This window comes from Acipenser ruthenus, chromosome 1, assembly GCF_902713425.1.
Source record: "Acipenser ruthenus chromosome 1, fAciRut3.2 maternal haplotype, whole genome shotgun sequence".
Classification (NCBI taxonomy): Eukaryota; Metazoa; Chordata; class Actinopteri; order Acipenseriformes; family Acipenseridae; genus Acipenser; species Acipenser ruthenus.
The window spans coordinates 51,036,644-51,064,114 of record NC_081189.1 but is presented as its reverse complement, the minus strand read 5'-3'; the positions used below and the strand labels follow the sequence as shown (position 1 = coordinate 51,064,114).

Below are 27,471 nucleotides of genomic sequence, written 5' to 3'. Positions count from 1 at the left end.
GCCCTTTCACACCCACACAACCACATCATACATAATGTAAGCTTTGGCCTGTTGTGGAGCTCTGGTGTTACCAAAATGGTCATTAAAAATCATATTCATTAAGATGCTTAAGTGTTAACTTAGGAAATTATTGGATATGAGAGGTCAAGCCATTGACATGTCTTCCATCTCTTTTGAGAGCAGCATGCACTGCTTCTTCATGAACCTTATTCTTTTCTTTTTCTTTTTTACTTCTTTGCTCCCTCAAACCTTATCTGAAACATAATCCAAGATGAAGCCCAATCCGGTGTATAAGGCTAGACTATTTTCCTGGTAATGCCTACTACCTTTGGAGTTCTTTATCACTTGGGTTTTTTTAGGTGGATTTATTTAAGTTTATTTAAGATAAACAACATGCATGTCTGCAAAGCTGAAAACTCATATGTGGTTCTTCTCCATGTCTGCAGGTTTACAGCCCCATCTCCTCATCACACCAGCCCAAGGAGAATCCCTGCTCCCCCTTTCATGATGCAGAGCAGAAACCCTCAGCCACCCCACATCCAGCAGAACTCACAGCCTTGCCTGAAACCCTACCAGACAAATCCTCCAGTGCAACCCAATGGCATCCATGTTCAAGGTAAGAGACACACCATTTGAAATACTTGTCAGTGTTTGACAGTTAATAGTTCCACTATTGATGACAATGGGGCTTGACAGTTCTTGTATCAAGTGTTTGTTTAGTTAAAGTTTGTAAAACTTTAAAAAGCCCACAAATGTCTCTAAACCAAAGAAGCAGTTATTTGTGACTGGAATTTGATTAAAAGCGTTTGTGCATTAACCAAGCTAGTTAAACATTGTCTGAGGTAAATTCTTGTGGCAAACTGAAAATTAATGAAGGTGCAGGGCTGTTTTGAAAAACCCATATCAGGACAGTTACTGTCATTTCATGTTTTTTGTACATGTCAAGTGTTAGATAGGTCAGCCATCTTAAAATTAAATATATCTATTTCCATTGCATTTACAAAATATCACATTTATCAAATTAATGCAAGAACATGTCACTTCCACCTGTTCTGCAAATATCAATATCTTAATGGGGAGACAATGTGAAGGGAACATTGTTTATCCCCTTCACAACTGCTTCATTTAGCAGAGAAAGTCAGTGCATTTTAGCAGACACCAAAGCCATCTATATAAGAACATAAGAAAGTTTACAAACGAGAGGAGGCCATTCGGCCCATCTTGCTCATTTGGTCGTTAGTAGCTTATTGATCCTAAAATCTCATCAAGCAGCTTCTTGAGGGATCCCGGGTGTCAGCTTCAACAGCATTACTGGGGAGTTGGTTCCAGACCCTTACAATTCTCTGTGTAAAAAAGTGCCTCCTATTTTCTGTTCTGAATGCCCCTTTATCAAATCTCCATTTGTGACCCCTGCTCCTTGTTTCTTTTTTCAGGTCAAAAATGTTCCCTGGGTCGACAATGCATTGTAAAGTTTTAACATTACTTCCCTTGTTTTAAATTCAACACTTTTCACTATATATCCGAGCATTTTGTTGGTCTTTTTTATAGCTTCCCCACATTGTCTAGATGAAGACATTTCAGAGTCAACATAAACTCATAGGTCTTTTTCATAGATTCCTTATTCAATTTCAGTATCTCCCATATGGTATTTATAATGCACATTATATTGCCTGCGTGCAGTACCTTACAATTTTCTCTATTAAATGTCATTTGCCATGTGTCTGCCCAGTTCTGAATGCTGTCTAGATCATTTTGAATGACCTTTGCTGCTTGTTTGCCACTCCTATTTTTGTTGTCTGTAAATTTAACATGTTTGCCTACTATACCAGAATCTAACTCTAGAGTCTTATTTAGCCCTTGTAAGTTGGTTCTCTCATCTTTTAATATTACATCATATTATCATGTGCACTTTACTTTTTTCCATTTGAGTTTTGTACATTCGTAATTAACCACATATGTAATCCAATTTTAGTTTATATTCATAAGAACATAAGAACATAAGAAAGTTTACAAAAGAGAGGAGGCCATTCAGCCCATCTTGTTCGTTTGTTTGTTAGTAGCTTATTGTTAGTAGCTTATTGATCCCAGAATCTCATCAAGCAGCTTCTTAAAGGATCGTCAGGGTTTCAGCTTCAACAACATTACTGGGGAGTTGGTTCCAGACCCTCACAATTCTCTGTGTAAAAAAGTGCCCCTTATTTTCTGTTCTGAATGCCCCTTTATATAATCTCCATTTGCGAGCCCTGGTCCTTGTTTCTTTTTTCAGGTCAAAAAAGTCCCCTGGGTCGACATTGTCTATACCTTTTAGGATTTTGAATGCTTGAATCAGATCACCGCGTAGTCTTCTTTGTTCAAGACTGAATAGATTCAATTATTTTAGCCTGTCTGCATACGACATGCCTGTCGACGGGATGCATACAGACCCTGTGTCATCCCTTTTTAGTTTTGAGTCATTATTTTCAATTGTTGTGTTTTCTTATATTTTGTATTTAGTTTCCTGCAGGTTGTGTTCGATAGTAATATTGAGCACTCTCAAATGATCATTTTCACCACTTTTTTTATCTTTCTTTTTATCCGGACCTTCTGTTAATTGTTTGTAAACATATGACCAAGGGTCAGTCTGTCTTACTGCATCCGGCACAAAATCGCCTGTTTCGTGCTCACCAACACATTTTAAAATATTTTGATCTTCTTATGTTGACATTTTATTTTTAATACTTTTATTGTGCAAATATATATTGAGTAACAGATTACACCTTTTAACGAAACCGTGGGGACCACAACCTTCATATATCAGAGTCTATCTCCTCAGTAACTTCCCTAAAATAAACCTAACATGTTTATAATATCACAGAAAAATGTTTGTGTTATAAATTCAAACAAAGTACCAAGACATATTATGCTAGCATAGCAACCCAGAACCTGGCAGTCAACTTGCCATATTGTAACATGTTTTTTAAAATGTTAACCTATGTTTATATTATAGATCTACGTCATAAACACCAGAATTTGTAAGTCCCTGATTGAGAAAAATAAATGGCAGGGGGTGTTCAGGTCAGGATTGAGGTGCGCTCACAGATCTATAGGAAGCAGACATGGTTCCTGTTCCTGTCATTCTCAATATTTGTAGCAAACCATTATAGTACAGAAAGATAATAAAAAGAATGCATGCAGCTTCTTTTTGTCTTCTTTTTTTTCTTTTTAGGTTTTTATGGGCAGTTACAGACATTTTATCCTCCTTCATACAGTGAAGCACCAAGGACCATACAGCACCAAGGTTCCCGTCACATGATGCCTGTACCCCCATTTGAGGATTGTCTATTTCCCACATCAATGGACCAGGCAGGATTAGATGTTTTCCATAGAGCACTGTCAGCTCATTCTGGTATCACAGGTAAAAATAATAATTTAACAACATTTTGATTAAATATTGGTCTGTAAGCCATTACCTTTGATAACAAAGTTAATTTCAGAAGTAAGCCGTGGAACTTGTGTCATTCCATCCTTCACATCCAACGCATAGCCTTACCTTGTCAGAATTGTGTAATTAACAATGGACTTAATATACAGGTAAAGATTAAATAACCAAAGATTTTAAAAGTTCCTTTTAGTTTTTTTCTGTTATTTCTGTTTTCTAGAAATAGTTTTCTTCATCGATTGGCTGAAGCACAATCATCTTATGTTTTGCTTCCTGTCAAAGCTCACAGGCATTAAGACCCCACTAGAGCTTCACATTTTGTGCAGTAATAGGAGTCATTTGGGTCCTAATACCCGCTGCACTAAATATGAACAATAGAAACTAGTACCCTATTTACACTTGCTACTTTTAGGATGGCCAGCCATCCTAGTTTGATGCATTTAATGATTTAGTACCCTATTAACAATCAGACTTACTTGGGCTGCAAAGGAAGCAGTGGCTAGTATGAAATTTAAGGCATTTTCATTATGAAATATTTTAATGCTAGGATGAAATATGAGTGAATCTCTTTCACATGTTAAATGTTTATGCTATGAACAGGAAACATAAAATACCATGAAGTTACATTCATTTTCTTAAATGAAGACCCCATGCTAGAATAAAAGAAGTACTGTGATTATTGTTTTGCCTCTAAGTTTCGTTTCTGTTATTTTTTGTTTCATTAATTACAATGTTTAGCAACTTTTACAGGTTCACATTTGATCAAAGTTCTTACACGATTAAAATGAATTCAATAGCCAGAACAACTTGTCAGTAAATGTAATGTGGCATTTTTGTACCCCTACAAACTTTGGTTAATTGTTTTATTTTTAAGCAATTTCATGTCTACCGTATATCCTCAAATTAACGGAATAAACACCTCCCTTGAATAAATGCTACACTCAACAAGAAACAAATAAACAGGACACAGATACCATATTGAACCCATGTTATTAAAAAAAGAAAAGTAAAAGTTTACAAACTTATAGTCAAACACAACTTCTTCTGTATCATTGTCTTCCCTTCACTTTCCTCATCTGAATGGATGCCTAGATCCTCTTTGTTATGTCATCAGCAGTACCGGTGTTATTTTGAGGTACATGATAAAATATGGTACACCGTGTACTGCGTTTGCCCGGGCATACACAAATGATTTTAGCTCAGGAAAACAAGGAACCAACCATCTGAAAGGGGTACGATGTACTGAGTATGGCCCTTAAAGTTCTTTTTTATAACTTTGTTCATTGATTTTATATTATCAACAAAAGTAAATAAAGAAAGCAATCAGCAGTAGGGGAAAAAAAATAAATGTACACAATAAAATAAGCTTAAATGCACACTGCAATTGATGGAAAATAGAGAGGAGATAAAGAAAGAAAAGGTAAGAGAAAAAAATGTGCAACTGTAAACAGCCACATTCAGTGGATACAAAGAGCAGTGGGTGGAAGAAAGCTTTTAGCAGGTCTTAAGCTGGCTCAAGGTGCAAGCAGGAACTGGAGTTGTTCACGGAATGTTAAAAAGTGATACCATGCTATGTAGAATTTTGTTGTGTGTCCCCGAATTGTGAATTTAATTTTTTCAAGATTAAGACATTGCATGACATCCCTAACCCAGTGGATGTGAGAGGGTGGGGCAGCTTGCTTCCAGTTAAACAGAATTAGGCGTCTGGCAAGCAAGGTAGCAAAGGCCAGGGAATCTGACTGCAACTCGGTCAGAGGGATGTCGTTGGGCACTACACCAAAATAGGGCAATAAGGGAGAGGGGTCAATGTTTGTTTCAGTAATTTGAGAAAAAGTTTAAAAAACGAAGGTCCAGAAAGAGCCAACCTGGGACATAACCATAACATATGTATAAGGGAGGCGGGCACCTACTTACATCTGTCACAGGTTGGATCCAAATCCGGGAAGATCTTAGCCAATTTAGTCTTACATAAATGGATGCGATGTAAAATTTTAAATTGTATCGATCCATGTCTGGCACAGACAGAAGATGAATGAACCCGAGTAAGGATTTGCTCCCAATCCTCATCTGAGACACTGAAACCCAAATCTGCTTCCCACAACAATTTAATTGAAAAAGACCTAGGAGTTTATGTTGACTCAGAAATGTCTTCATCTGGACAATGTGGGGAAGCTATAAAAAAAGGCCAACAAGATGCTCGGATATATTGTGAGAAGTGCTGAATTTAAATCAAGGGAAGTAATGTTAAAACTTTACAATGCATTAGTAAGACCTAACCTAGAATATTGTGTTCAGGTCTGGTCACCTCGTTACAAAAAGGATAGTGCTGCTCTAGAAAGAGTGCAAAGAAGAGCACCCAGAATTATCCAGGGTTTAAAAGCAGACAGGCTAAAAGAATTGAATCTATTCAGTCTTGAACAAAGAAGACTACGCGGTGATCTGATTCAAGCATTCAAAATCCTAAAAGGTATAGACAATGTCGACCCAGGGAACTTTTTTGACCTGAAAAAAGAAACAAGGACCAGGGGTCACAAATGGAGATTAGATAAAGGGGCATTCAGAACAGAAAATAGGAGGCACTTTTTTACACAGAGAATTGTGAGGGTCTGGAACCAACACCAGTAATGCTGTTGAAGCTGACACCCTGGGATCCTTCAAGAAGCTGCTTGATGAGATTCGAGCAAGATGGGCTGAATGGCCTCCTCTCGTTTGTAAACTTTCTTATGTTCTTATGTTCTTAATTGTGGAAAGTGAAGGGCAATGTAGGGGGAAAATAGTGGTGTATCATTTTAAAATCATACTTTTGCAGTTTGGGTTACACTCAAGTATAGAATCAGTAGATTTTGGGGGTAACATAGGAAATTGTGCAACAAAATTCCGGACCTGTGGGTAACAGAAAAAATGAGTTCTGGGAAGATTACATTTTTGGGAAAGTTGGTCAAAAGATGCAAAATTATTATCAATGTATAGGTCTTTAAGAGACTTAATACCTTTTTTGTGCTAGATATGCCAGATCCCCCAGAGAAGGAGGGAACAGGTGATTGGCATCAATGGGGGAAAATACAGAGATAGATTGCAAGCCAAAGTGTTTCCTGAACTGTGTCCAAATCCTTAGAGACTGTCGAACTAGAGGGTTAGTGCTGAATTGAGAGAGAAAGAGGTAAGGAGGAATAGAGCAAAGCGGATAGAGATGTAGACTGACATGAAGCAGCTTCCATTCATAGCCATGCAGGGCCAGCCTGATGACGAGAGTGTAACTAGTAGGCAATACTATGAATGTTAGCTGACCAGTAGTAAAACTGAAAGTTAGGCAGCACCAATCCTCCCAAAGACTTTGGCCTCTGCAGGAAGATTCTGCAAACATGAGGAGGCCTCTTGTTTCAAATAAAAGAGGAGATACTTTGATCAAGTGAGTTGAAAAAGGATTTGGGGATGAGCACTGGAAGACATATAAAAATGTAGGTAGCGTGTTCATATTTACAGAGTTAATAGGGCCAGCAAGCGTTAAAGGTAACACACAAAGTCTTGTTTGGTGTGTTCCAGTAATGAAGTGAAATTAGATTTTAAGAGGTCATTATAGAAAGGTGTTACTGTGATACCCAATTATGTTAATTTATTGGAAGCAATTTTGAAAGGAAAGGTGAAGCGAGGATAATTTATAGCAGCCGAGTTGATGGGGAACAATTCGCTGTTATGGAGATTTAGTTTATACCCAGAGAATTTGCCAAATTTTATTTATTTATTTATTTATTGCATTTATATAGCACTTTTTATACAAAGGTATCGCAAATCACTGTACAGTACATAGCAGGAAAAAGAACAAACCACAATACATTTGTATAGCATGTCACACATACAACTGCCACAGTCAGACCATTTAAATAACAGTATACACATAATAATACAAAAGCAGCAATTTTAAAGGTACATTAAAACCCACTAAGATTGATCCCAGAATCTCATCAAGCAGCTTCTTGAAGGTCCCAGGGTGTCAGCTTCAACAACATTATTGGGGAGTTGCTTCCAGACCCTCACAATTCTCTGTGTAAAGAAGTGCCTCCTATTTTCTGTTCTGAATGCCCCTTTATCTAATCTCCATTTGTGACCCCTGGTCCTTGTTTCTTTCTTCAGGTCAAAAAAGTCCCCTGGGTCGACATTGTCTATATCTTTTAGGATTTTGAATGTTTGAATCAGATCACCGCATAGACTGAATAGATTCAATTCTTTTAGCCTGTCTGCATACAACATGCCTTTTAAACCCGGGATAATTCTGGTTGCACTTCTTTGCACTCTTTCTAGAGCAGCAATATCCTTTTTGTAACGAGGTGACCAGAACTGAACACAATATTCTAAGTGAGGTATTACTAATGCATTGTAAAGTTTTAACATTACTTCCCTTGACTGCTGCAATGCTGACACTTCTCACAATATATCAGAGCATATTGTTGGCCTTTTTTATAGCTTCCCCACATTGTCTAGATGAAGTAAACATAAACTCCTTGGTCTTTTTCATAGATTCCTTCATAAATTTCAGTATCTCCCATATGATATTTATAATGCACATGTTTTTGGCAGGGACAGGATAACCCCATCCCTGCCAACCACCACCAAAACACACACAACCCCCCCCCCCCAATTCCCAAAAGTCTCTTTTGTATTTCCTGCCCAGGAACACAGGAAAAAATGGGTTTATGGGTGGTGGCCACAGTTGAGGTCCTCCTTCAAAGACAAGGCTGGCTCCTTCAGTTCTGTGGGGAGCAATGGCAATGTTATTAGGGGTACCGCTGGCAGCTGCAATGCTGACAGTGACTATGCGTGCAGGCATCCCCGGGCGATGGCGAACTTGCAGCCCTAGGCGGTGCAGGACCCTTGGAAGGCGGCACTGGGCACTCTGCACTTGGACATGCAACTGGCTTTCGCCAGTCTCCCCTCAACAGCAAATGTAGTGCCTGCTGAAGTGGGCCTCCCTGTTGTCCTGTAGACTCCACCAGCCACTGCAACGGGTAGTCTCCCTCTGGTGAGAGCAGCATGTAGTCTCCAGCTAGTGGTGGAGGCAGGAGCAGTGGGTAGTCTCCCTTTGGCGGTGGAGGTGGGAGCAGCAGGCAGTCTCCCTCTGGCGGTGGAGGTGGGGGCAGCAGGTAGTCTCCCTGTGGCGGTGGAGGCAGGAGCAGCAGGTAGTCTCCCTGTGGCAGTGGAAGCAGGAGCAGCAGGTAGTCTCCCTGTGGCGGTGGAGGTGGGAGCAGCAGGCAGTCTCCCTCTTGCGGTGGAGGTGGGGGCAGCAGGTAGTCTCCCTTTGGCAGTGGAGGTGGGAGCAGCATGTAGTCTCCCGCTAGTGATGGAGGCGGGAGCAGCGAGTAGTCTCCCTTTGGCGATGGAGGTGGGAGCAGCAGGCAGTCTCCCTCTGGCGGTGGAGATGGGGGCAGCAGGTAGTCTCCCTCTGGCAGTGGAGGCGGGAGCAGCAGGTAGTCTTCCTGTGGTGGTGGAGGCGGAAGCAGTGGGTAGTCTCCCGCTGGCGGTGGAGGCGGGAGTAGTCTCCCTCTGTCTCTGGAGACTGGTGCAGCTCTCCCTCGGTCACTGGAGACTGCTGCTTCCCTCTCTTGTGCTCTGGACACGTGGGCTTCCCCTTCTTGGACGTTGGAGACACTGGCTTCCCGCTTGTGGGCGCGGGACACTCGTGCTCCCCCCTTCTGGTTGTATCACTTTACTTCCTGTATCAGGAGCTCCGACTTCCCTCTGTCCGACTCTGGCTCTGGACATTCTCGCCACCCATGTCCAAAGTGCTCACACAGTCCACACCATTCTGTTGAACTGTCATCCGGGCAGTCCTTCCAGTGGTGGCTGGGATCACCACAATACCATACAGTAAAATCAAGGCGCTGGGAACAGGTCAGGGTGGTGGGACAACCAGTTTTCCCAGGCCTCCATGGTTGCCATCAAGCCCCAATGCTGTGGTTGCCTGAATTTGGCCTGCTTGTGGAGTGCCATACTGTAAAAATCCAACACACACTCCAACTCCACGAGCGTAGGTAACCCTTCCTTTCCATCCTTTGCACAGTGCAAGCACAGCGGAGCCTCCTTCATCCTCTTCATTCAAAAACAAACAAACAAAAAAAATGTACCCAAGTACTGTCTCTGGCCTGTTTTGGAGGCGTTGTTTATCCCACGCAAGCCACCATATGTGAGAAACTGGGCTGAGCTTGCCACATGCAGGACCGTCTTCACTTGTCTTTTTGTGTATAATTAACAGGTAGGTTTTTAAACAGGGCAGGCCCATATATGTATTTTAAACATAAAACAAAATAAAGAAAAAACGAACTCTTTCCAGGAGTGCTAACTAAACTATACCGGACAGCTAAGCAGTTTACCGGTAACCAAAACCCATATACTTTTATAAATTAAACAAAACACTGTACCTCCTCTTTGTTCCAGCTCCCTGTTGTCTTAGGTTCTCTTTTTATAGGATGTGACTGTTCCCAATTAACACCACTTATTAACACCACATTCTCACATGTTTTTGGCAGGGACAGGAATGAACCCCATCCCTGCCAACCACCACCAAAACACACACAAGCACCCACCTATTTATAGGCAGGGCTCTTACTCTGCTACAGCTCCCCACACCTTTAGAACATAGAACATAAGAAAGTTTACAAATGAGAGGAGGCCATTCAGCCCATCTTGCTCCTTTGGTTGTTAGTAGCTTATTGATCCCAGAATCTCATCAAGCAGCGTCTTGAAGGATCCCAGGGTGTTGGCTTCAACAACAGGTAGTTGGCCTAGACCCCTCAGCCCCCCGGGATTAAAATCACCCTGGCGTTCTGCCTGCATGAGCAATTTTCCAGATCATCCAGTTTCAGCTTCATTTTTGTATTTTCAGCGGACAGGGAAGAGCATATCGTAAGCAAGCTTGTTAAATTTGCAGATGACACAAAAATAGGATGAGTGGCAAACACTGTTGCAGCAGCAAAGGTCATTCAAAATGATCTAGACAACATTCAGAACTGAGTAGACACATGGCAAATTACATTTAATAGAGAAAAATGTAAGGTACTGCACGCAGGCAAGAAAAATGTACATTATAAATACCATATGGGAGATACTGAAATTGAAGAAGGAATCTATGAAAAAGACCTAGGAGTTTATGTTGACTCAGAAATGTCTTCATCTAGACAATGTGGGAAAGCTATAAAAAGGCCAACACGATGCTCAGATATACTGTGAAAAGTTTAAAAAAGAATGTAAATCAAGGGAAGTAATGTTAAAACTTTACAATGCAAGTAGTAAAGCCCCGTCCCTATTGGTTGATTTATGACCTTAAGCCCCACCCCTTTCCACGATTTATGACCCTTAAGTCCCTCCCCTTTTTCTCACACTTTGAGTGATTTATGGCTCTAAAGCCTCGCCCCTTTTTCCCACGCTTTTGAGTGATTTATGACCCGTCCCTTTTTACCGGACATCCGTCAAAAATCACACTCCCTAAAAATGGCATCTGTTGTACCCTTATTTTATAGACTATTACAAAGAAAAGATAGAAAGAAAGAAGAGAAAGCAAGTTGTATTGAAATGCAATGTTTTTTTACTATGTTTGAGAACCTCCGTAACAATAACCAGGGGTTATTACCATACAGAGAGTCCCTAAACATTGAAAAGAGTCTCATAATCAGTATATTATACACATACTACACTGAAAATTAACCCATAATAGCAAGTCTCAAATGCGCCGGGCCTTACATTTCGGTTGGATTTCCAGGCCGTGGTAGGTAGCTGTGTCAATTCCATAATAAACATGTTTCCATCTAATAGTTGATTTTAATATTACAACATGTTCCAAAAAACGATTTAAAGTTGTTTTTGAATCCAATAAAGGTTAGCACAGGCTGAATTGTAAAGGTTTTAGGGTATTTTAGGAGCCTACCCATAATGCCCTGTATTTGCATACTGGTTTCTATTAACTTTACAGAGAACTCTAAAAAACTATTTAAAATGTAATTTGGACATTGATAGATGTTACCAATATGTTCTTTGTATTAATGTGAACATTTTAAAACCATACACGACGTGGTTAGGTACAAGAATAATCTTTTTCTGTTAAAAATGTTTAAATGCCGCATTATTAAGCAAGCCGTCTACTGCCATCTGCTGGTCGAATTGAATATTGCAGTGGCTGTATTATTAAGCAAGCCGTCTACTGCCATCTGCTGGTCGAATTGAATATTGCAGTGGCTGTATTATTAAGCAAGCCGCCTACTGCCATCTGCTGGTCGAATTGAATATTGCAGTGGCTGTATTATTAAGCAAGCCACAGACTCGTGTCTGTAGCTCGTTTTTAATATGTGAGCATCGGTTTCTAATTATTTTCAAAAATAAATATTGTATGAAAGGCGTATTTGAAAGCGAAAACTAATGTTTTAATATAAATAAAAGTATTTTCGATAGTTTCACCGCACCTACATCAGCGGACTGTAAAAAAAGACGCGAGGCCATGTCTAATTGATCGTTCTGTGTACTGTATTCAAATGGGGGTAGACAGCTCTTTGAAAAATGTTATTAAGTGCGCGTCAGGCGCGTCAGGTCCAATTTATTTTCACACGCGCAGTTAATTTTAGACGCGCTGTTTAAAATGTATTTTTTTCCACAGTCAAACAGGTTTAAATGGCCCTGCAAATCAACAAAGCACTCACTAGACTTCTCCAGCCCCACCACACCCTTTCGTTCGCTATTGCTTTCATCTATGTAAGAAATAAATAATAATAAAAATAATAGTCGTACATACCGATCAATCATCTCCGGATCACTCGTTTTATCACCAAACTCCTCAATAATGCGATCAAATTCATTATTTTATTACTATAACATCTGAAAAAAGCTCTGCAAATGTCCATGATAGTCTCTGTGCGCTGACGCACTCAGCCAGCTTGTTTACTATGACTGCCCCGTTATCTGATACCTGATACCATGTATGCCTATTCATGAGATACGCCTTTTTTTTCCGACTTGTTTCGGCTCCTGTCGCTCCCACTCGGCAATTGAATGGTTTTCTCGGCTTTTTCCGGAGAAAAAACGACTAGAAACCCGTTTTTTGCGTTGCTATAATGATGTCGGACCCAGTCCGACAAAGGACCTGAGGGGAATAATTGCAATGTCGGACCCAGTCCGACAATGGACCGCAAAGGGTTAAGCAAGCCACAGACTCGTGTCTGTAGCTCGTTTTTAATATGTGAGCATTGGTTTCTAATTATTTTCAAAAATAAATATTGTATGAAATGTGTATTTGAAAGCGAAAACTAATGTTTTAATATAAATAAAAGTATTTTCGATAGTTTCACCGCGCCTACATCAGCGGACTGTAAAAAAAGACGCGAGGCCATGTCTAATTGATCGTTCTGTGTACTGTATTCAAATGGGGGTAGACAGCTCTTTGAAAAATGTTTAAATGCTGCAGGATTAAGCAAGCCACAGACTTGTGTCTGTAGCTCGTTTTTAATATGTGAGCATCGGTTTCTAATTATTTTCAAAATAAATATTGTATGAAAGGCGTATTTGAAAGCGAAAACTAATGTTTTAATATGAATAAAAGTATTTGATAGTTTCACCGCGCCTACATCCGCGGCTGTAAAAAAGACGTGTGTAACGAGGCCATGTCTAATTGATCGTTCTGTGTACTGTATTCAAATGGGGTAGACATCTCTTTGAAAAACAAATAATCAATAGCGTTAAGGGATTTTTTATGCCTCCTTCAGTTAACAGTATTTTTTTTAAAAAAACCTGTTATTTTAGACGTTGATAGATGTTTCCACAATATTATTTGTCTTATTGCGATTATTTTAAAACCATACACGGCGTGGTTAGGTACAAGAATAATATTTATTCTGTTAAACTGTATCAATGCAGCAGGATTAAGCATTCCGCAGACTCGTGTCTGTAGCATCGGTTTCTAATTATTTTCAAAATAAATATTGTATAAAAAGCGTATTTGAAAGCAAAAACTAATGTTTTAATATGAATAAAAGTCTTATCAATAATTTCAACTCTCCTACATCCGCAGGCTGTAAGAAAGATGCTGTGTAAAAATAACCCTCCCTAAAAATGGCGTCTGTTGTACCCTTGTTTGATTACAAAGAAAAGACAGAAAGAAAAAGAAGAGAAAGCAAGTTGTATTGTAGTACATTGTTTTTTTACTATGTTCGAGACCCTCCGTAAGAATATTCAGGGGTTATTACCATACAGAGAGTCCCTAAACATTTTTTACTATGTTCAAGTCCCTCCTTAACAATAATCAGGGGCTATTACCATACAGAGAGTCCATAAACATATAAAATAGTCTAATAATCAGTATATTATACACATATTACACTGAAAATTAACCCATAATAGCAAGTCTCAAATGCGCCGGGCCCTACATTTCGGTTGGATTTCCAGGCCGTGGTAGGTAGCTGTGTCAAGTCCATAATAAACATGTATCCATCTAATGGTTGATTTTAATATTACAACATGTTCTAAAAAAACTATTTAAAGTGTTTTTTTAATCCAATAAAGGTTAGCACATGCTGAATTTTAAAGGTTTTAGGGTTTTTTAGGAGCCTCCCCACAATGCACCTGTATTTGCATACCGGTTTCTATTAACATTACAGAGAACTCTAATTATTATTATTATTTATTTATTAGCAGACTCCCTTATGCAGGGCGACTTACAATTGTAAGCAAAGACATCTAATTAATGTTATTTTTGAAGCTAAAAAATTTGACCACTACATTCTTTGGCTTAATACGTGATTAGGAGTAAGGGTCATCTTTTCCTGTTAAAACTGAATATATTTTGGGATTTCTCAGGACTAGTAAGAAATTATAGAGAAAGAAGGAAGAAAGTCTGTTTTTTAACCAAGCAGCAGAGTTATGGGGAATATGGTGAACAGACCCTGTCTGTTGGCCAAGAAGAAAGAAGCAGTCCTATAGAAGAAAAGGTACAAAAACCTGTTTTTTTATTTAGTAAGAAATCTTTCTTAAATAAGAGTCTTAACTACTATCCTTCAGAAGAATACAACTTACATAAAGGCTTCTTAATCAATATGTAATATTTTAAACTATTACACTGAAAAATAACCTTATCTAACTGTGAAAAGTCTATTGAGCCTGTTCTTTTTTCAGGGAGGTAGACTTGGGGGTGGGCTGTTCACTGTGTAATTTTTTTTATTATTATTTATTTCTTAGCAGACGCCCTTATCCAGGACAACTTCCAATTGTTACACGATATCACATTATTTTTACATACAATTACCCATTTATACAGTTGGGTTTTTACTGGAGCAATCTGAGTAAAGTACCTTGCTCAAGGGTAATGCATGGACTGTTCCCACAAGGCTGTTGGCTGATATTCGAATACGGGGTCTTTCTATCTACTGTATACAGGTTCTCTAATTATTTTCAAATTAAAGTTCTAAAAACAAAAAATAAATGAAAATCTTTCAAAGTTGGCTGTTTGGTCGTGTGTAAATTCAATTCTTAATAATTACAATTATTTTAGTTAAGATGAAAACATTTACAAAGCGATGAAATTAATAAATACACAATTAAATAAATACATGTCTGCTGTTCAAGTATAGTCTATAATTGTAGACAGTGTTCAAGTTTGTTACAAATATTTTAGTTCAGATGTAAGCAGTGCCAAACTATGGACGCTTATCTTTGAATTGATTGAATGGAGGTCAGAAATTGTTTTACAATCACAAATGGTCGGACATTATGTAAAAAAAAACATGTTTTTAGTACTGTGTTTCTGATTTTACTGGGCGGATAGGCAGCTGCAAATGTGATATGGTTGTCTTTTTATGATACACTTAATATGATCTAACTTAACATGATATGGCCTGTATGTTATGATGTTTAAGATTTTACTGTATTTAACTAAGTATTTGCATTATTTTAACATATTCATTTTAGATCTTGAAACAAAATGACATAAAATACCTGAAAATCTTATCAAACACCTTTGTGGTATTTTTCATACATCTGGATTAAAAAATTAATTTCTCTACATAAGTTATTTGGGCCTCATTTATTCTGGAATTGTTTCTTTTCTGTTAGATTAAGATTTTTTGCTGTCAAATTATAATAGATATGTTATAAAAGAAGAAAGATTAAACCAAGCATACATTAAGTGGTAGAATGACTGGGAATTTACAAACAGCATGAATGAGAACAACAAAGCATATTGCATAAAGAGGATACAAAATACCCTTTACAAAGGGAATCATTTCAACCTTCACCAGGGTGTGTATAAAGAAAATCAGCATATATCTAAACTAGCTGTTTTAAAACAGAAAGATTCCTGTTAAACATAACACCACAGTCAGCATATCTCTAAACTAGCTGTTTTACATTCTTAAAGAATACAACCACCAAAGAATAATATATTTGAAGCCATGCGAAAAACATACAAAGAAGCAGTACCCATATATACGTGCACTTTATTTTAGGGTTGATAGATTCCTTCTATCGGCTCTTCTGTGGCGTCGGGACAGGCAGCCTCAAAACAAGTCCAGAACAGTTGAATAGGGGTGCCGACACAGCTTTGAACTATTGAGGACGTCTCCTGTCTTTGAAAGCAGCGTCATAAAACACCTTTGCTTAATTTACATGTTAAGATCTCGAACAAACCCCTGGCTGTTTTTGACCCATGACAACGATGTTACTTTTTTTTTTTTTGAACCCTCCACGCACACCCTAGGTATCTCCACTTGTTTGTTCAGTAACGGGGGTGTACACTTTCAATCGGAGGACTCTTTGAAACGCCATAGGTAATTTAATGTTTTTGTGTTTTCTTTATTTTGTGTTTGTTTTCAGTTGATGTTCATTTGTTTTTAAAAGGCGATCTTTCAGTATAGTTAGTGAATGTTACTTGTATTCATTCTTTTTTTCTTTATTTTAATTAAGTCAATCTATCCTATACATATGGAGGCAAGCTTCCATATGTATCCCTCTATGACGGCTGCACGTTCGAGAAGCCCACCCCTCGCTCCGAAAAACACATTTTGTACACGGAATATTTTAGGAATAAATTAAGTAAAACAATAAAATGTGTTTTTTTTTATTTAGAAAATAAAACTAACTTATTTTTTTTTCGTTTTTGGCAGGGTTATTTTTGGTACTTCAAGTGCGATTTTGAAGAAAACAAAAGGACGCATGGTCTCTGTATATGCGTTGCTGTCGTGCAAAATCAAATACAGTAGACCTGTTTACTGTAAAATAAATTAGAAGGAAGTAATAAAGTGGAGTAGGTTCACGCCTCTATCTTATAGGCCATCTTCAATTTAGGCCGCTAAGATTTCAGTTTACTAAAGACCCTGTATTTATTTATTTATTTATTTTAAGACGTGAGTAGATTGTAGATGATATATTTCCTAAAAACAATCGCTATACTGTATTTTTATAAATTAGTAAACGATTACTATAAGCAAGTTTTTTCATTTTAAAATTCTGAGCGTCAAAAGTTTTTACAAGTACTATCATGGACCGTCTTCTGTGTTGAAACTCAACAAGCAAAATAAAATGTCGGATAGTAAACAATTTGTGTACGTAACAAAATGACCTATTTCCCTCTTGCAAAAGGTATGAAATCATCCATCTGGTGATATTTTAGAAGAGGTTGTTACAGAGCATGCAGGATTCAGGTAACACCGCTAGGGTAGGAATACATTTGGCCACCCACGAGTATCACCGTTCCCCTTAATCACTTTTTTCATTATTAAAATACACGTTGTTTTAAGTGCATGTAATAGATGATGCTTGCAAACTCTATGCAGTAAGCTTGTATTGCAGGAGCACATCGGGGCCATATACAGAACTGCATCTAACTTACTTGGTCAAAACAGATTTAACAGGGACAGCTCCATGAACGTTATCCTTCACGTTTATTTTTCTATTACCATTTCATTTAAGGCTGAGGAGTTTATCAAATGTATTAATAAAGTATCACCAGTACAGAACAGAAATAGTTCATTATGATTATGAATAGTAAATTCAGAGAAGCTCTGAAATACTTTCACAGCCAGTACATAATATAACTCTTTATTTAACATTATTTATAGCATTATCATGTTTCTCAACGGCTATTCTGCACACCATCCAGTTCAAATTCAAACTATGGAACATATTTTTGATGTTTGTAGGAAAATGTAACTACTGTAAGAGCACTTAAATAAACAGTAACATAGCTGTTATAAAACAGAAAGCTTACTGTTAAAAGTAACACCACTTATTAATTTTTTTGAATTCATGAAAATATTAGTTGACTATGGTGTATTTCTTTAAATAGTAATTTTAGATGCATGACAGCTTTTTTTTGTTTAAAAATAAGTTAAAAGAAATTACATTTCAGTCATTATTTTTACTTCTGTTGTAATCTGTGCTTTATCTGTTTTAGCCATTTTTTATTGTACATTTAGCAAGGTACTTTACTCAGATTGCTCCAGTAAAAACCCAACTGTATAAATGGGTAATTGTATGTAAAAAATAATGTGATATCGTGTAACAATTGGAAGTCGTCCTGGATAAGGGCGTCTGCTAAGAAATAAATAATAATTAAAAAAATTACACAGTGAACAGTTGGGTTTTTACTGGAGCAATCTGAGTAAAGTACCTTGCTCAAGGGTAATGCATGGACTGTTCCCACAAGGCTGTTGGCTGATATTCGAATGCTGGGGTCTTTCTATCTACTGTATACAGGTTCTCTAATTATTTTCAAATTAACGACAGCGTCTGTCACTTTTCTAAGCCCCGCCCCTTTTGATTGATTGTGTGTGTTTGGCCTGTTAATATAAAGTTTATGAAGGAGGGGATAGTGATAGTGTTAACAGGGGTACTTTGTAACCTACCTACACTGTAAATAAATGTACAATAAAAAATGGCTAAAACAGATAAAGCACAGATTACAACAGAAGTAAAAATAATGACTGAAATGTAATTTCTTTTAACTTATTTTTAAACAAAAAAAAAGCTGTCATGCATCTAAAATTACTATTTAAAGAAATACACCGTAGTCAACTAATATTTTCATGAATTAAAAAAAATAAATAAGTGGTGTTACTTTTAACAGTAAGCTTTCTGTTTTATAACAGCTATGTTACTGTTTATTTAAGTGCTCTTACAGTAGTTACATTTTTCCTACAAACATCAAAAATATGTTCCATTAGTTTGAATTTGAACTGGATGGTGTGCAGAATAGCCGTTGAGAAACATGATAATGCTATAAATAATGTTAAATAAAGAGTTATATTATGTACTGGCTGTGAAAGTATTTCAGAGCTTCTCTGAATTTACTATTCATAATCATAATGAACTATTTCTGTTCTGTACTGGTGATACTTTATTAATACATTTGATAAACTCCTCAGCCTTAAATGAAATGGTAATAGAAAAATAAACGTGAAGGATAACGTTCATGGAACTGTCCCTGTTAAATCTGTTTTGACCAAGTAAGTTAGATGCAGTTCTGTATATGGCCCCGATGTGCTCCTGCAATACAAGCTTACTGCATAGAGTTTGCAAGCATCATCTATTACATGCACTTAAAACAACGTGTATTTTAATAATGAAAAAAGTGATTAAGGGGAACGGTGATACTCGTGGGTGGCCAAATGTATTCCTACCCTAGCGGTGTTACCTGAATCCTGCATCCTCTGTAACAACCTCTTCTAAAATATCACCAGATGGATGATTTCATACTTTTGCAAGAGGGAAATAGGTCATTTTGTTACGTACACAAATTGTTTACTATCCGACATTTTATTTTGCTTGTTGAGTTTCAACACAGAAGACGGTCCATGATAGTACTTGTAAAAACTTTTGACGCTCAGAATTTTAAAATGAAAAAACTTGCTTATAGTAATCGTTTACTAATTTATAAAAATACAGTATAGCGATTGTTTTTAGGAAATATATTATCTACAATCTACTCACGTCTTAAAATAAATAAATAAATAAATACAGGGTCTTTAGTAAACTGAAATCTTAGCGGCCTAAATTGAAGATGGCCTATAAGATAGAGGCGTGAACCTACTCCACTTTATTACTTCCTTCTAATTTATTTTACAGTAAACAGGTCTACTGTATTTGATTTTGCACGACAGCAACGCATATACAGAGACCGTGCTTCCTTTTGTTTTCTTCAAAATCGCACTTGAAGTACCAAAAATAACCCTGCCAAAAACGAAAAAAAATAAGTTAGTTTTATTTTCTAAATAAAAAAAAAACACATTTTATTGTTTTACTTAATTTATTCCTAAAATATTCCGTGTACAAAATGTGTTTTTCGGAGCGAGGGGTGGGCTTCTCGAACGTGCAGCCGTCATAGAGAGATACATATGGAAGCTTGCCTCCATATGTATAGGATAGATTGACTTAATTAAAATAAAGAAAGAAAGAATGAATACAAGTAACATTCACTAAACTATACTGAAAGATCGCCTTTTAAAAATAAATGAACATCAACTGAAAACAAACACAAAATAAAGAAAACACAAAAACATTAAATTACCTATGGCGTTTCAAAAAGTCCTCCGATTGAAAGTGTACACCCCCGTTACTGAACGAACAAGTGGAGATACCTGGGGTGTGCGTGGAGGGTTCAAAAAAAAAAAAAAAAGTAACATCGTTGTCAAGGGTCAAAAACAGCCAGGGGTTTGTTCGAGATCTTAACATGTAAATTAAGCAAAGGTGTTTTATGACGCTGCTTTACAAAGACAGGAGACGTCCTCAATAGTTCAAAGCTGTGTCGGCACCCCTATTCAACTGTTCTGGACTTGTTTTGAGGATGCCTGTCCCGACGCCACAGACTTGTCAAACATAAACAGAAGAGCCGATACAAGGAATCTATCAACCCTAAAATAAAGTGCACGTATATATGGGTACTGCTTCTTTGTATGTTTTTCGCATGGCTTCTAAATATATTATTCTTTGGTGGTTGTATTCTTTAAGAATGTAAAACAGCTAGTTTAGAGATATGCTGACTGTGGTGTTATGTTTAACAGGAATCTTTCTGTTTTAAAACAGCTAGTTTAGATATATGCTGATTTTCTTTATACACACCCTGGTGAAGGTTGAAATGATTCCCTTTGTAAAGGGTATTTTGTATCCTCTTTATGCAATATGCTTTGTTGTTCTCATTCATACTGTTTGTAAATTCCCAGTCATTCTACAAGTTAATGTATGCTTGGTTTAATCTTTCTTCTTTTATAACATATCTATTATAATTTGACAGCAAAAAATCTTAATCTAACAGAAAAGAAACAATTCCAGAATAAATGAGGCCCAATAACTTATGTAGAGAAATTAATTTTTTTATCCAGATGTATGAAAAATACCACAAAGGTGTTTGATAAGATTTTCAGGTATTTTAAGTATGTCATTTTGTTTCAAGATCTAAAATGAATATGTTAAAATAATGCAAATACTTAGTTAAATACAGTAAAATCTTAAACATCATAACATACAGGCCATATCATGTTAAGTTAGGTCATATTAAGTGTATCATAAAAAGACAACCATATCACATTTGCAGCTGCCTATCCGCCCAGTAAAATCAGAAACACAGTACTAAAAACATGTTTTTTTTTACATAATGTCCGACCATTTGTGATTGTAAAACAATTTCTGACCTCCATTCAATCAATTCAAAGATAAGCGTCCATAGTTTGGCACTGCTTACATCTGAACTAAAATATTTGTAACAAACTTGAACACTGTCTACAATTATAGACTATACTTGAACAGTAGACATGTATTTATTTAATTGTGTATTTATTAATTTCATCGCTTTGTAAATGTTTTCATCTTAACTAAAATAATTGTAATTATTAAAGAATTGAATTTACACACGACCAAACAGCCAACTTTGAAAGATTTTCATTTATTTTTTGTTTTTAGAACTTTAATTTGAAAATAATTAGAGAACCTGTATACAGTAGATAGAAAGACCCCGTATTCGAATATCAGCCAACAGCCTTGTGGGAACAGTCCATGCATTACCCTTGAGCAAGGTACTTTACTCAGATTGCTCCAGTAAAAACCCAACTGTATAAATGGGTAATTGTATGTAAAAAATAATGTGATATCGTGTAACAATTGGAAGTCGTCCTGGATAAGGGCGTCTGCTAAGAAATAAATAATAATAATAAAAAAAATTACACAGTGAACAGCCCACCCCCAAGTCTACCTCCCTGAAAAAAGAACAGGCTCAATAGACTTTTCACAGTTAGATAAGGTTATTTTTCAGTGTAATAGTTTAAAATATTACATATTGATTAAGAAGCCTTTATGTATTATTCTGAAGGATAGTAGTTAAGACTCTTATTTAAGAAAGATTTCTTACTAAATAAAAAAACAGGTTTTTGTACCTTTTCTTCTATAGGACTGCTTCTTTCTTCTTGGCCAACAGACAGGGTCTGTTCACCATATTCCCCATAACTCTGCTGCTTGGTTAAAAAACAGACTTTCTTCCTTCTTTCTCTATAATTTCTTACTAGTCCTGAGAAATCCCAAAATATATTCAGTTTTAACAGGAAAAGATGACCCTTACTCCTAATCACGTATTAAGCCAAAGAATGTAGTGGTCAAATTTTTTAGCTTCAAAAATAACATTAATTAGATGTCTTTGCTTACAATTGTAAGTCGCCCTGCATAAGGGAGTCTGCTAATAAATAAATAATAATAATAATTAGAGTTCTCTGTAATGTTAATAGAAACCGGTATGCAAATACAGGTGCATTGTGGGGAGGCTCCTAAAAAACCCTAAAACCTTTACAATTCAGCATGTGCTAACCTTTATTGGATTAAAAAAACACTTTAAATAGTTTTTTTAGAACATGTTGTAATATTAAAATCAATCATTAGATGGATACATGTTTATTATGGACTTGACACAGCTACCTACCACGGCCTGGAAATCCAACCGAAATGTAGGGCCCCGGCGCATTTGAGACTTGCTATTAGGGGTTAATTTTCAGTGTAATATGTGTATAATATACTGATTATGAGACTCTTTTCTATGTTTATGGACTCTCTGTATGGTAATAGCCCCTGATTATTGTTAAGGAGCATCTCAAACATAGTAAAAAATGTTTATGGACTCTCTGTATGGTAATAACCCCTGAATATTCTTACGGAGGGTCTTGAACATAGTAAAAAAAACAATGCACTACAATACAACTTGCTTTCTCTTCTTTTTCTTTCTGTCTTTTCTTTGTAATCAAATAAGGGTACAACGGACGCCATTTTTAGGGAGGGTTATTTTTACACAGCATCTTTCTTACAGCCCGCGGATGTAGGAGAGTTGAAACTATCGATAATACTTTTATTCATTAAAACATTAGTTTTTGCTTTCAAATAAGGTTTTTATACAATATTTATTTTGAAAATAATTAGAAACCGATGCTACAGACACGAGTCTGCGGAATGCTTAATCCTGCTGCATTGATACAGTTTAACAGAATAAATATTATTCTTGTACCTAACCACGCCGTGTATGGTTTTAAAATAATCGCAATAAGACAAATAATATTGTGGAAACATCTATCAACGTCTAAAATAACAGGTTTTTTTAAAAAAAATACTGTTAACTGAAGGAGGCATAAAAAATCCCTTAACGCTATTGATTATTTGTTTTCAAAGAGATGTCTACGCCATTTGAATACAGTACACAGAACGATCAATTAGACATGGCCTCATTAGACGCGTCTTTTTTACAGCCGCGGATGTAGGCGCGGTGAAACTATCAAATACTTTTATTCATATTAAAACATTAGTTTTCGCTTTCAAATACGCCTTTCATACAATATTTATTTTTGAAAATAATTAGAAACCAATGCTCACATATTAAAAACGAGCTACAGACACGAGTCTGTGGCTTGCTTAAGCCTGCGGCATTTAAACATTTTTCAAAGAGCTGTCTACCCCCATTTGAATACAGTACACAGAACGATCAATTAGACATGGCCTCACGTCTTTTTTTACAGTCCGCTGATGTAGGCGCGGTGAAACTATCGAAAATACTTTTATTTATATTAAAACATTAGTTTTCGCTTTCAAATACGCCTTTCATACAATATTTATTTATGAAAATAATTAGAAACCGATGCTCACATATTAAAAACGAGCTACAGACACTGTCTAATAATACAGCCACTGCAATATTCAATTCGACCAGCAGATGGCAGTAGGCGGCTTGCTTAATAATACAGCCACTGCAATATTCAATTCGACCAGCAGATGGCAGTAGACGACTTGCTTAATAATACAGCCACTGCAATATTCAATTCGACCAGCAGATGGCAGTAGACGGCTTGCTTAATAATGCAGCCACTGCAATATTCAATTCGACCAGCAGATGGCAGTAGACAGCTTGCTTAATAATACAGCCACTGCAATATTCAATTCGACCAGCAGATGGCAGTAGACGGCTTGCTTAATAATACAGCCACTGCAATATTCAATTCGACCAGCAGATGGCAGTAGACGGCTTGCTTAATAATGCGGCATTTAAACATTTTTAACAGAAAAAGATTATTCTTGTACCTAACCACGTCGTGTATGGTTTTAAAATGTTCACATTAATACAAAGAACATATTGGTAACATCTATCAATGTCCAAATTACATTTTAAATAGTTTTTTTAGAGTTCTCTGTGAAGTTAATAGAAACCAGTATGCAAATACAGGGCATTATGGGTAGGCTCCTAAAATACCCTAAAACCTTACAATTCAGCCTGTGCTAACCTTTATTGGATTCAAAAACAACTTTAAATCGTTTTTTGGAACATGTTGTAATATTAAAATCAACTATTAGATGGAAACATGTTTATTATGGAATTGACACAGCTACCTACCACGGCCTGGAAATCCAACCGAAAAGTAGGGCCCGGCGCATTTGAGACTTGTTATTATGGGTTAGTTTTCAGTGTAGTATGTGTATAATATACTGATTATGAGACTCTTTTCAATGTTTATGGACTCTCTGTATGGTAATAACCATGGTTATTGTTATGGAGAGTCTCAAACATAGTAAAAAAATGTTTAGGTATTCTCTGTATGGTAATAACCCCTGGTTATTGTTATGGAGGCTCTCAAACATAGTCAAAAAACATTGCATTACAATACAACTTGCTTTCTCTTCTTTCTTTCTATTTTTTCTTTAATAGTCTATAAAATAAGGTTACAACAGACGCCATTTTTAGGGAGGATGATTTTTGACGGATGTCCGTTAAAAAGGGTCATAAATCACTCAAAAGCGTGGGAAAAAGGGGGGCGAAGCTTTAGAGCCATAAATCACTCAAAGCGTGGGAAAAAGGGGTGAGGCTTTAGAGCCATAAATCACTCAAAGCGTGGGGAAAAAGGGGCGAGGCTTTAGAGCCATAAACCACTCAAAGCGTGGGGAAAAGGGGAGGGGCTTAAGGGTCATAAATCGATCAAACTGTGGGAAAAGGGGAGGAGCTTATGGGTCATAAATCACTCAAAGGGGTGGGGCTTAAGGTCGTAAATCAACCAATAGGGGCGGGGCGTGGGGTCATAAATCAATCAAAATGTGTGAAAGGGCCGGGGCTTAGAAAAGTGACAGACGCTGTCGTGCCTTTACTACTAATGCATTAGTAAGACCTCGCCTAGAATAGTGTTCAGTTCTGGTCACCTCGTTACAAAAAAGGATGTTGCTGCTCTAGAAAGAGTGCAAAGAAGAGTGACCAGAATTATCCCGGGTTTAAAAGGCATGTCGTATGCAGACAGGCTCAAAGAATTGAATCTGTTCAGTCTTAAACAAAGAAGACTACGCAGTGATCTGATTCAAGCATTCAAAATTCTAAAAATTATTGACAATGTTGACCCAGGGGACTTCTTTGACCTGAAAAAAGAAACAAGGACCAGGGGTCACAAATGGAGATTAGATAAAGGGGCATTCCGAACAGAAAATAGGAGGCACTTTTTTTTCACAGAGAATTGTGAGGGTCTAGAACCGACTCCCCAGTAATGTTGTTGAAGCCAACACCCTGGGATCCTTCAAGAAGCTGCTTGATGAGATTCTGGGATCAATAAGCTACTAACAACCAAACGAGCAAGATGGGCCGAATGGCCTCCTCTCGTTTGTAAACTTTCTTATGTTCTATGTTCTTATATAGTGACTCAACCGATGTGAGCTGATCGTCAACATCTATTAAACAAGTGCTCCATATCCTAATTCTTTTGCCCATGAGTTGAAACTGTGGTTTGTAGTGCAGACACTGAAAATCGAAGCTCTCCGTCAACTCTGTTTGATTGCTGGTAAGGAGCACTCTAATCGAAGCTGGTGCCGACTCATCATCCGTGGTCACCACGTTGTCAGTAGCTAACAGGGCCCTATCGGATTATGTTTCCCTCTACTCTTGGACATACTGCAAGTAAGCCAGGTCTGTATACTAAAGGTCAGTTAGTTGAAAGCCGTGGTACAGTTTTAAGAACATAACAAGAACATAAGAACACAAGAGTTTACAAACGAGAGGAGACCATTCGGCCCATCTTGCTCGTTTGGTTGTTAGTACCTATTGATCCCAGAATCTCATCAAGCAGCTTCTTGAAGTATCCCAGGGTGTCAGCTTCAACAACATTACTGGGGAGTAGGTTCCAGACCCTCACAATTCTCTGTGTAAAAAAGTGCCTCCTATTTTCTGTTCTGAATGCCCCTTTAACTAATCTCCATTTGTGACCCCTGGTACTTGTTTCTTTTTTCAAGTCAAAAAAGTCCCCTTTTAGGATTTTGAATGCTTGAATCAGATCACTGCATAGTCGTCTTTGTTCGAGACTGAATAGATTCAATTCTTTAGCCTCTGCATATGACATGCCTTTTAAACCCGGGATAATTCTGGTCGCTCTTCTTTGCATATCTCCCATATGATATTTATAATGCACATTTTTTGCCTATGCAGTACTTTACACTTTTCTCTATTAAATGTCATTTTCCATGTGTCTGCCCAGTTTTGAATGCTGTCTAGATCATTCTGAATGACCTTTGCTGCTGCAACAGTGTTTGCCACTCCTCCTATTTTTGTGTCGTCTGCAAATTTAACAAGTTTGCTTACTATACCAGAATCTAAGTCATTAATGTAGATGAGGAATAGCAGAGGACCTAATACTGATCCCTGTGGTACACCACTCGTTACCTCACTCCATTTTGAGGTTTCTCCTCTAATCAGTACTTTCTGTTTTCTACATGTTAACCACTCCCTAATCCATGTGCATGCATTTCCTTGAATCTGTAGTGCGTTCAGTTTGAGAATTAATCTTTAATGCGGGACTTTGTCAAAAGCTTTCTGGAAATCTAAATAAACTATGTCAATGTTGCATCCTCAAAAAAGTCAAGCAGGTTAGTTAGACACGATCTCCCTTTCCTAAAACCATGCTGACTGTCTCCCAGGCTATTGTTACCATATAGGTAATTTTCCATTTTAAATCTTATTATAGATTTCATAAATTTACATATAATAGAAGTCAGGCTTATTGGTCTGTAGTTACCTAGTTCGGTTTTGTCTCCCTTTTTGTGGGTCGGTATTACGTTTGCAATTTTCCAGTCTGTCGGTACAACCCCTGTGTCAAGAGACTGTTGCATGATCTTGGTTAGCGGTTTGTAAATAACTTCTTTCATTTCTTTGAGTACTATTGGGAGGATTTCATCCAGCCCAGGGGATTTGTTTATTTTAAGAGCTCCTAGTCCCTTTAACACTTCTGCCTCTGTTATGCTAAAGTTATTTAGAACTGGATAGGAACAGGTCAACATGTGGGGCATGTTGTCCATGTCCTCCTTTGTAAAAACCTGTGAAAAGTAATCATTTAATATATTTGCTAATTTTTTTCTTTGTGTATGATTTTGCCATTTGTGTCTCTTAGACATTTAACCTCCTTTTTGAATGTTCTCTTGCTGTTATGGTATTGGAAAAACATTTTGGAATTGGTTTTAGCCCCCTTAGCAATGTTCATTTCTATCTCTCTGTTGGCCTTTCTAACTTCCTTTTTGACTTGCGTTTGCAATTCCAAGTACTCTTT

The 27,471-nt window shown here is 37.2% G+C and overlaps 1 protein-coding gene across 1 annotated transcript in view; it reads left to right on the top strand.

Moving 5' to 3' along the window:
- Positions 1 to 27,471, top strand: part of glis3 (GLIS family zinc finger 3) — a 287,369-nt gene that overhangs the window by 249,024 nt on the left and 10,874 nt on the right. Inside the window, exons 9-10 of the mRNA XM_059026109.1 lie at positions 447 to 616; positions 3,206 to 3,394. Of these exons, the coding sequence (XP_058882092.1) occupies positions 447 to 616; positions 3,206 to 3,394 (359 nt within the window). The remainder of the gene's footprint in view (positions 1 to 446; positions 617 to 3,205; positions 3,395 to 27,471) is intronic.